This window comes from Diabrotica virgifera, chromosome 4 (genome assembly GCF_917563875.1).
Source record: "Diabrotica virgifera virgifera chromosome 4, PGI_DIABVI_V3a".
Classification (NCBI taxonomy): Eukaryota; Metazoa; Arthropoda; class Insecta; order Coleoptera; family Chrysomelidae; genus Diabrotica; species Diabrotica virgifera.
This window is the reverse complement of record NC_065446.1, coordinates 104,853,990-104,865,914: the sequence shown is the minus strand read 5'-3', so window position 1 is coordinate 104,865,914 and position 11,925 is coordinate 104,853,990. Positions and strand designations below refer to the sequence as shown.

Genomic DNA, 11,925 nt, shown 5'->3' with positions numbered 1-11,925 from the left:
ACCTTCAAAATTTGACACATATAATTTTAATAACACGTTATAAAAATTGGAATATTTTGTAAAACTTATTTGTACTTGAGTGAAGTATTTTCAAAAACAATAATAAAAAAGAAGAAATACAAAATCGCTTTTTTAGTAACTGACACTGACAGGTGTCAGTATATGACATATATCCTGACATGTAATGACATTTGATTAGATTTTAATTTTACTGTTAGGATTAGATTAAGATTAAGGTGTTTTTATCTAAGAAAAATGGAATAATAATATTACTATTGAAACGACGTGAAATTAGTGAAATAGTTATTTAATGTAAAGTCCATAATGGCAAATACAGGAGTTTTACCCTTCGTAAGAGGGGTAGATTTTACCAGAAATGATTTTAGTGTAAGTGCCTGTCCTATTTTTTTAATTATACTATTATAAAAGCAAAATTTAATGTTGAAATTTCAGGGGGATAAATTTCCTTACGCAGTGAATTCTATGACTGGCGTGCAATGGTTGAAATTAGATCGCACAAATTTAGAGCAGATCCCGAAAGAAATGGGCAATCTTCTTAAACTAGAACACCTGTCCTTAACCAGAAACAATCTTGAAAAATTATATGGTGAATTGACTGAACTAAATTGCTTGCGTACATTAAATCTACGGCACAACAAAATAAAATCTTCGGGTATACCAGTCGAACTTTTCCATTTAGATGAGCTCAGCACTTTAGACTTCAGCCACAATAATTTGAAAGAAGTTCCTGAAGGTCTAGATAAAGCTAAATCTTTATTAGTGTTAAATTTAAGCCATAATCAGTAAGTATTGCCCAAAAAATATACAGGGTGTCCAGAAACTGTACTGATAATCGAAGACAGGAGATTCCTCAGATAATTTTAAGACAATTTAACCAAATTCACCTAGTCCGAAAATGCTTCCTAAGGAAGCTAGAGCTCTTTGAAGATGGCGTCTTGTAATTAGTTTTTCTTAAATACATCCAGAACGCTTCTAGTTAGAAAAACGAAAATTGGTTCACATATTTATCTTCCAGAGATAAATCGATTCCGTCCATTGTGAATTTCTAGTGCCCGTCATAGGCGCCCATTTTGGGTGGGGCAACAGTTATTTTATTGCATAACTTTTTTGTCTTTAACTTATAAGCATTTTAGATACTGGATTATTAAATTGCTAGGCATTCTAGTACTAAAAGGTACTCTTGCTTTAAGTCAGTAGGACACACCATTTCCTAGAAAAATCGATTAAAATTTTTGGTTTCTTGAATTTGGAAAAAAATTTCAAGAAAAAACGGTGTATTTTAACAACTTAGAGCAAAAGGAACTTTTAGTACTAGAATACCTCATGATTTAATAATCTACTTACTTACCGAGTTCAGATGGTGTGTATCAGGGATTTTGTTTCCAGTGGGATTAAGGTTCATTCAGGAGTACCTCAGGGTTCGCATTTGGGGCCCCTGTTATTTAACATATTCATCAATGATATACACCACTGCTTCCGGCACAGTTCACCTCTTCTTTTTGCAGATGATCTAAAGTTCTACATAATTATCAACAATACAGAAGATTGTATTAATTGTCAACATGATCTTGATCAGTTGAGTGAGTGGTGTATGTTGAATGCCACATAGGCGTAACCAGGGGGGGGTTTTGGGGGTTGTAACCCCCCCCATTGGGATATACTTTGAGCTCTATACGCTTAACACCATAGCCCTCAGAGACCTTCCAGTAGTTGTAACCCCCCCCTTTTAGGTAGTTGTAACCCCCCCCTTAGGATCATCCTGGTTACGCCTATGGAATGCCATGACCCTGAATGCATCCAAGTGTCATGCTATTTCTTTTGGACGATCGAGAGACCCAATAGAATATAATTATAATATACAGAATATTCCTGTTGACTGGGTTACTGAAATTCGTGATTTGGGAATTAACTTAGACTGTAAACTTTTATTTGAATCACATTATACGTCAAAAATTTCCAAATCTTTACAAATGCTTGGTTTTATAAAAAGATGTACTAGAGACTTTCAGAATATTGAAGCAATTAAACTACTATATTGTTCTTTAGTTAGACCTCATCTAGAGTATCGTTCTTGTATATGGTCTCCATCTTATAATATTTACATATCAAAAATCGAGACTGTCCAACACTAGTTCTTGAAATATGTAGCATATAAACTGGGTATACCTTTTGAGTTACATCAAGTAAATTATCATCAAATTGAAACCCAACTTAACATTTTCTCATTGCGAAACCGACGAATAATTAAAGATGCTTTATGGCATAGTTAATTCAACAGTTTTGTGTCCTCAGCTACTTGAGCAGGTTGGTCTCCATGTACCTCTCCGTAGAAAACGATTAAACCAAACTTTCTATGTTCCTATTCACAGAACCAACTAATAACAACTTTTTATCTCAAGCACTAAGATGGGCAAATATTCACCCTGATCTAGATTTTTTTGCACCGAAAGCTGAATTTATTTCGGGCCTCAGGCGTATGTTTATTTGAGTACTTGTGGAATGGATAGTCATTGTTGTGATATGTAAATCTGTTTGTGATATTTATATTTTATTGCATTATTATAACTACATATTTTCTTATATGTTAATAATTATTGACACACATAGCTAAGTATATTGAAATATTATAAACTTGTAATCAAATTGGGCAGCAGCCCGTTGAAAATAAATAAATAAATACTGTCAAATATGCTTAAAAAATTAAAGACAAAAAGTTATGTGATAAAATAACCATTGACCTACCCAAAAGGGACGCATATGACTGTTACTAGAAATCTGCAAATAATGAAATCGATTTATCTCTGGAATATAAATAAACGTACCCGTTTTCGTTTTTCTAAATAGTTTTTTTAAAATTTGTTATCTGTGTATCTTATTGACTTAAAGTGAGAGTACCTTTAGGTACTAGAATACCTTACATGTTAATAATCCATAGTCAAAAATGCTTAAAAATTAAAAACAAAAATGTTATACTATAATATTATAACTGTTGCCCTGCCCAAAACGGACGCATGTGACTGGTACTAGAAATTCACAATGGATGAAATCAATTTATCTCTGGACGGTAAATATGTGTACCAATTTTCGTTTTTCGAAATAGAAGCGTTCTGGAGATATTTAAGAAAAACTAATTACCAGACGCCATCTTCAAATAGCAGTAGCTCCCTTAGGAAGCATTTTCGGACTAGGTGAATTGGGTAATATTCTCTTAAAATTATCTGAGGAATCTCCAGTCTTCTTTTGTCGGTAGAGTTTCTGGACACCCTGTATATTGTTATAGAAGGTTCACAGACAGTGCCTTGATTATGCTAATGACCTCTCAAAAATGATGGTATAGTAGTAAAGTTATAGTTATAGATATGTAAATTTTTTTGTAAATAAAAAGTCTACCCTTGTTCGCAACTAGAACCGTAAAAATTTACAAAAAGGGTAGACCTTGAAAATGCCAAGTTTTTTATGGACTTAGACTAAAAAGTGAAAAAAAGGTGAAATTTTACTGTTTTCTTTGGGGGAAACTAGTAAAAGTGCCCAAAAATCAAGAAATACTTAGAAAAAAAATCAAAAAATGTAATAATAACCAAACAAAAGTATATAGTATGTCTTAATAAAAAAGAGTAACTGAAACATAATAAATATAACTGATTTTTACAATTAAATTATGAAAAAATACGTAATATTGGTTAAAATAATCAATTTTTTTAATACGATAGACTCTCTCTATTATAACAAACACATTTGTTACGAGGTTTCGCTTATAACAAGGTACATGAAAATACTAGATGTCCCATGAAATTTCTATCACCGATTGTTTTCCCCTCACTTAATTAGAGTCCCCAAATGATCAATAAGTAAATTTATAGGAGGTTTGCAATATTACAAATCTCTACATTATCTGTTTTATATTAATCAGCCACTGCATTGCTTTTCAATCCATGACCTTGAGAGAGAGAGAGAGAGAGAGAGAGAGAGAGAGAGAGAGAGAGAGATGTTTTTTGTTAATATTAATACAATACAATATTTAAAAAAATATATTTGTATGTGGCAGCAATCACAATATCACTGTCAATTAGCTACAATACAGATGATTATTTAAATAGAGTTGTTTATTGTCTTGATGTGTAGCAGATTTCTTCAAAGAGTTCTTCCTGGACATCTACGGGCGCCGTCCTCTGGTATCCTTCACAATGTGGGGCTCAATCAAATTTTTGTTATTGTCATTAATAGAGAAATATTTAAACAACTTATTGAGTCAGTTTTATATTATTTTTGGCAGGACCTTTAGAATTATAGAAAACTTTCTGTCTTTCTTATTTTATTAACTACAAAACAATATTTACACTGTGCTCAAACACTCAATAATAAACTTATTCTTCTTCTTTCTAGCATGATCGATCATACTAGTAGGCTACTGCCAGTTCATTGCCATCAAGTCTTCCCCGGATGATGAGGTCCAGCATTCTCATCATCGTTTTGGTGGTCTACCTTGTGGACCTACTTGGTTATTGATTTTTGCTGCTGTCCTCCATTCTCTTTATTATGTTTGTTCCAATATCTTCGTCTCTGTCTGACCTACCTGCCTATGTCCTGTATTCCACAGTTTTGTGTCATGTCTTCACTTCTTATTCTGGCACGTAGAGTTTTGCCTTGTATACTTCTTAGTGTTCTCATTTCAACTGTTCTCATCATTTGTAACATTCTATTTGTGTCTGGTCTTGCTTCTGCCATATGTTATAATAGGTCTTAATGTTGTTTTATATATAAATCTGACTTTGCTTTCAGTATTTAGATATTTGTTCTTCTATACGATTTCTTTCAGGCATCCCGAGATTCTAGCTGTTTTCATTGTTTTTATCTGCCCTCTTTTGAAAGTAGGTATTCCATAGCTTGTTATTTCCGCTCCAATATATTTGAAGTGATTCACCTTTTCCACAGTTTTGGAGTCAATTTCTAATTTGCATCTTATCGGTTCTTTGAAAATTACTAGGCACTTAGTCTTCTCGGTGTTGATGAGCATATTTAGTTCTTTAGCTTTAGAATTAAATGGATGCAGTAGCCTTTGGAGATTGTCTTCAGAATTGGTGATAAGGACAGCATCTTCAGCATAGCAAACGACTCTAAAGAATGTGTTACCCATCTTAAATCCAGCTGTTCTTGGAAGGTTTTCTATTATTTTGTCCATTATTATGAAAGCGCTCAGTGAATTGCCTTGACGGATTCCTGTGTTTATAACTATGTCTTCTGTTGTCAAATGTCCTACTTACTCTTATTTTTGTTTTACATTGTTTGTTAATGTGTACTCGGTTAATTAGCATGTGGTTTAGCCCTTTTTCTCCCATTATTTCTAACACATCCTTTAATCGCACTCTGTCAAAAGCCTTGGTCATATCGACGAAACACATATATGCAGGTTTATTAAATTCTATGGATTTTTCCACTATCTGTCTGATAACAAATATTGTATTAACTCTCTAGTACCCTACTCCTCCTTAAGGCGGACTGTAACAAAAGTTTCCAGACTTATTTGAGTATTTTATAGCTGCAATACCCAAACCAGCCTCTGGAATAGATCGCAGAAGCATCCAGCTTTTAAAAATTTGGGCGATCAGACAGATTTTTACCCTATAATTTTCAGTTTAGTGTGATATGTGGTAGAGGTACTAAAAAAATTTGGGCACTAGAGGGTTAATGGTAGATCTATTTTTCCAGAAACCTTGTTGTTCTTCCAGTATGGTTATAGTTTTGGCGATTTCTTCCAGTATAGTTTTTGTGAATGCTTTGAGAGTGCTGTTAAGAGGATGGGTACGTATTTTCGGCTGCAATGCTATTTAAATGGGGATTCATTTTTTTCGAATCCTGAGAAAACTAATAAGTATTTTTTAAAAAATTTAAACGCAGAATGAAAGATTACGTTATTAGCGAGGGCCGAAAGTCCCTGATAACTTCTATAATGTTTATTTTAATAAGTTACAGGGGTGGAAAACTAAGAGAAAATTTAGTGTGATTTTTAATTTCAAATATCTGATTCAAAATAAACTTTTTATTTATTCTAAGGGCTTTCGGCCCTCGGTAATAATTTAGTCTTTCATTCTGCGTTTAAATTTTTCAAAAATATTTTTTGGTTTTTTGAGGATTCGAAAAAAATGAACACAATGTCCGTGGTAATATTTTCCAAATCTATCTTTGTCTTACAACGCACTCAGTCGAATAGAATACTGTCAGAATATTGTCAGTCAGACACTGACAATCAGTGACAATTTTAAATATTTGACATGGCATCGGGAATATTTTGAGTTGTTGATTAAATACTATTGATATATAGTGTATTTGATAAATAATTGATTTAAGGCGTGAACTTAATAAAAAGTTATTTATTGTGTATTATTTGTGGAAGATCCAAGCAGAGAATACATCAGGATAATATATTCTGTGATCCAAGTATTTTGTTGTTAAAGATGTTCAAAATTGTAAGCGTTCCATAGTAACAATATATTATTAAAAAATCACTTTAACACTTTTCCTCTTTTCTCGATTGAGTATTAGTTTTTATTGTACATATAAATTATTACAATCACTGAATACATAGTTAGTGAAAAAATTATCACATTTATTAACTGAATTAATAATTTGCAATTATAAAAATAACAGTTATCCAAGAATATTCAAAAGCCATCTCTTTAAGTTAATCAAGACATTTTCAAGTAGAATGACATTCTAGTAATGTTTACATATCCATACCAGTCTGAATTTTACTACACGTAATTTGCCGTGTAAAGACAGAAAAAGTAGGGATAGCCGTAAAATATTTGCGAATTATGTAATACCCATGGCCTTAAGCAGTGTTATTCCCCTATAGTCTTTTGTATGTGTTTTCTCTCCCTTTTTGAAAATAGTTATTTTTATGCTGTTTTTACATTCGCTCTGTATTATCTGTTCTTCTATAATATTCTTAAATAAGGTTAGTAATTTGTTCTGCAATTTTTTTCCTAATATAAACGAAATATAAATATCAAAGGAAACTCAATACTTATTATAAACATAATATGACCAACCTAGTTTTACATGGAGATTGACCTCGTCATTGCACTGCTCACCACTGACTACACTATCCAAAAATAAAGCAAGTTTGATTCTATCACATTCATAGTTATTTCGATTCGTGAAAAGAATTAACTCTTTGTATTTCACAAATGTAATAATTTAAACAAACGCTTAAAAAAGCGTGGCTCACATTCGTGATTCACTACCAATGTCAACGCAGCTGTATATATTTTTTTGTATTTTCCAGCATCGAATCAATCCCAAACTCACTCTTTATAAACCTAACAGACCTATTATTTTTGGATCTAAGTGAGAATAATCTAGAAACATTACCACCACAAACCAGAAGACTTGCAAATCTACAAACCTTGATCTTAAATAACAATCCTTTGGGCCACTTCCAACTAAGACAACTACCTTCGTTGCTGCATTTGGAAACTTTACATATGAGAAACACACAAAGGAATTTGAACAACTTTCCAACAAATTTAGAGAGTCTTGTAAACCTTACCGATATTGATTTGGCAGAGAATAATTTGCCAAGGGTTCCCGATTCTCTCTATGCTTTACCAAATCTGAAAAGGTTGAATTTGAGTGAAAATGAAATTACCGAGTTATCTTCAGGTAAGTTTGTGATTAAACTAATTTGGAACAGAGCATTTCTGATTTTATATACTGAGTTTTTAATTGTATCATCATCATGGCATCTACACTCCTAATGGAGTCATTGTCGCCCTTTTTGGGCTCTTCCGATTTATTGCGGGGAATCAGTCCACATAAACATTTTGGTTTTACAATCGGTTGTGTGACTTGGCGTCTTCCAGTGGCGTACCGATAGACCAGCGGGCCCAGGGCTCAGAGCACGCAATATAGAATTCTATTTTGCTGACGTGATAAAATAGAATTTCATAATGGGAGAATCAACGGTTGCTAGGCAACGTGACGTCACTAAAATAGAATTCTATTTTGCGTGCTCCCACTACTGGTTCCAGTTGGGATGCAGGCCCGTACATCCAATAAAAACACACATTGTATATCAAAAGTTTTTAATAAACAGTAAATATAAATCATCATATATCATAAAATATATTATATTTTTATAAAAACTCAAGCTAATTTATAGTCCATTTACTCACGGTTTTTGCTGTATATTTTAAAGAACCGTTCGGATTAAGATGAAATTTGGCATAGCTACACATTACACATAGCTAACTAGGTTTTCCTTGTAATTTCTTTCTTGTTTAAGAAGCTATTTTTTATTGCATGGAATAGTTTTGATATTTTACTAATTCTCTCTTGAATATCTTTGTCCTGCCTTCCTCTGAATGTAGTTTCTATTTCTCTTTTCTCTTATATAAACTTTTGATGATATCAACTAGCTTTTCATTAACACCTCTTCTTATTAAGCTGTCCCACACGGTTTGTCTATATTTAAAATTTAATTTCAGTTATTAAGAGTTACCTAAAATTACAGGCTGAAAGATGAGGGTTCTATAAACACGAGTATCGAGCCTAGTGCATTGGGATTATTTTTATGACCCACCGTACAAAACTTGCATTGATCAGCTTCCGAATATCTGCAACCAGAAATATCAACAACTTATTCATGGATCGCGCTAATATAAAAAACTACAAGTGTTTGAGTTGCACGTGTAGGCAGGCACCGGCGAGTAGTCTTTAAACAAGTGTTGAAACAAGGGCTTCGGTAAGCAGGTAAAACGAGTAAGGAACCTTACCAAAGTGTTCCCTGTGTTAAATTTTGTTTTAAAATTTTTTTATGAATAGGTATTCTTCGTTTTTATTTATAAGTACCTACACAAAAATTAAAATTTATTAAGCAGTTACATTTCCTAGTGTGTACTTGTGTAGTTCAAAATGTCCCCATCAAATTAGAAACAAAAGAAGCAAAAAGCGCATTAGAGCAGGCCCTGGTTCCGCGGAACCATGCTCAGTACGCCACTGGCGTCTTCTACAATATTTCTCCATTCGTTCCTGTTTTTGCTTATGGTTATCCATTCTCTAACTCCCATCTTAAATTATCTGGTTCTCGCCATCTCGTTTTTGATCTTCCTCGTGGCCTGCCTGATGCTGATGTCCATTTGGTGATTTTCTTGATAACTGCTTCTGGATTTCTTCTTTCTATATGTCCCATCCATTGAGTCTGTGTGCCTTGATAAATCTGACAATGTCTTCTCCTTTAAAAAGTTCTCTTTTCATAGTTCGTCAGTTTTCTAAATTAATTATTACCTAAGTTTAGTGGGCTTGCTATTCTCCTAATGAATCTCTAGTATCCTCAATTTTTCTTCATCTTTCTGTGTCGAGCACATTACTTTAGCACCATATCTGATTATTGGTCTAATTTTTGCTCTGTAAATTTTCAGTTTGGTATTCTGATTAAGATTCTTATCTTTGAGGAAGTTGTTGTATTTCCAGTAGGTTCTGTTTCCTGCTAGGATTCTTTCATTGACTACTATGCTTCTGGCATTGGTTGCATTAACTGAGACCCCAAGATATTTAAAGCGTTCTACCATTTCAAACTCATATTCACCAATATTTAATATTGTCACATTAAATGTATTTTTTCTTGAGCATATTAGGTATTTTGTTTTATTGGTCTGTGTCCATTGAACTGGCAAGAACCACACGTTCTTATCGAGCAGTGAATCATGTTGCCTTTGAACACTCTTAACAAATTTATCTTTTAACATCGACTTAGAGTCGCTACTAACATCAGATTATTAACATGTAAATCATATTTCTCGATGTCACCTATTTGATAGGGTTGCTAGTTTCATCTACTAAGCAGAACGCACTGAAGATGATCTGATCTAGATCGAAAACGTTTTGCGAATCCTTTTGGATAATAATAATAATAATAATAATAATGGGCGTGGCGCCAATACCCAGAGGGTAGCAGGGATACTCGCCGTGGAACAAAAACTGACACCTGGCAGTAGGTATAAAATGCACACCCATTAATATGGAGAATATTGATTTATGTTTAGGATCGCTGCCTGGGGATCGCCAGGGCACGTCTGGAGCCGGCGCTGGACGTGACAGCATGCGGGACGTCGGTGGCAGGGTGTTGAGGAGGCGGGCCCCTGTCATACAATCAGCTACAGCCCAACAACAACAACAACCACAAGCGAGCCAAATAACAGCAAGAGCTCCACCCGCTGAAGGTGCTGCGCTGGAACATCAGCCGGCGCTCACTCAAGCGGGACGACCGAGGCAGCGCATGAAATGGACTGTGTCCATTAACGAAAGCATTTTGCGCTTCTATTATAAGGTGACAAACCTCGGTCAAGAAACGATCGGCTACAGACAACAGCTGTATGCCGAATTTTGCAGGAAGTACCCAGATATTCAAGTATCGGAGCAAAGAGTATCAGATCAATACCGGGTAATCATAAGAAACAACCTTATCCCAGAGGCTAGACGCAATACGATCAAAACCGAAGTCGAACGGGAGATTAACAACCAAGGGCTAGATTTAGATCAAGTCCCTAATGAAATCCTTGATGAGCAGATTCCTGAGATTCCCATACCAGAAACTCAACCTGACAATACACAGCAGGAAAACAACGAGTTGCGCGATAGTCTAGCAAACGAAATGGCTCGTGCTGTACAAGAGTTTAATGGAACAAATCCACTTAGCAGACCAGCGCTTTCACGAATAAACTCTTGTAAGAAACTAGGTGCGCTGTTACAAATTGTGAACACTGAAGTCCTACCCAATTATGTCGTAGAAGCCCACACATTGGAATATCTGCATATGCTAATCTACTGTGCAGCAACAGCAATTGCTAATGTAATGGGCGTTAAGATCAGAACACGACGGGGTACTAATAACGGAAGGACTGGTAACAGAATTGCACCCTGGGAAAAAAGACTTCTCGGAAAAATTGAATTACTGCGTAGGGATATTAGTCAAGTTACAGAATATATAAGAGGTGTAACAAGTAGAAAAGTCATTAAGAGAGCTGAAGAAATAATGCGGAGCACTGCAAGACACTCAAGATACGATCCAGAAAATAACACAGCCCAACAGTGTCTGGATACATTAAAACAAAAACTCTCCGTCTATTCAGGACGATTAAGAAGATATAAAGTTAGTAACAACCGAAAATGTGACAATGCACTTTTTCAGAACTCTGAGAAGGCGTTCTACCGAAAACTCAATTCCACCGTAGAAAGTGCCGACAAGTCTTACCCAAGCCAAGAAGAGATTCATGAGTTTTGGGGAAATCAACTTACCACTCCAGCTGCTCTTAACAACAATGCTGGGTGGATAGAAGATACGACGCACAACTGTCGCCACTACGTTACAGCTAACTACGAACCATTCACTACCGATGAGGTCTCAAATATCATCAAAGAGCTTCATAACTGGAAGTCTCTTGGACCAGACGGAGTTCAGAACTTCTGGCTTAAGAAGTTTTGGAGTATTCATGAGTGCTTATCAACGTTAATTAATCATGTTATTTCTAACCCGCAGGAAATTCCATCATTTCTAACTCAGGGAACCACTTATTTAATACCGAAGGATCAAAATAATACCCAAGATCCAGCCAAGTACCGCCCAATTACATGTCTTCCAATTTTGTGAAAAATTGGTCACATCCTATTGGGACCGTGCAAGTTCAGCAAAGCGACCCCTATTTCTACGCTCTGTACTTTTATTCGCACTTTTAATTATATTGGCCAATTATATTAGTCCTGGTTACTGGATAATTGTCAAGGCCATAGTCCAATAAAATAATAAGAAGAAAAAATAAGATGCAGGTTATGTTATGCAAACGTAAACGTATGTAGTAAATAAAATTAGTTATTAAAATGCAGTACCTACTGCAAGCAAAATACAAT

The 11,925-nt window shown here is 34.7% G+C and overlaps 1 protein-coding gene across 1 annotated transcript in view; it reads left to right on the top strand.

Annotated features, from left to right (window-relative positions):
• Positions 1–148: 148 nt before the first annotated feature.
• LOC114328125 (protein flightless-1) overlaps positions 149–11,925 on the top strand; it is a 115,130-nt gene continuing 103,353 nt past the window's right edge. Inside the window, exons 1-3 of the mRNA XM_028276902.2 lie at positions 149–387; positions 454–803; positions 7,307–7,683. Coding sequence (XP_028132703.2) covers positions 325–387; positions 454–803; positions 7,307–7,683 — 790 coding nt within the window. The 5' untranslated portion in view covers positions 149–324. The remainder of the gene's footprint in view (positions 388–453; positions 804–7,306; positions 7,684–11,925) is intronic.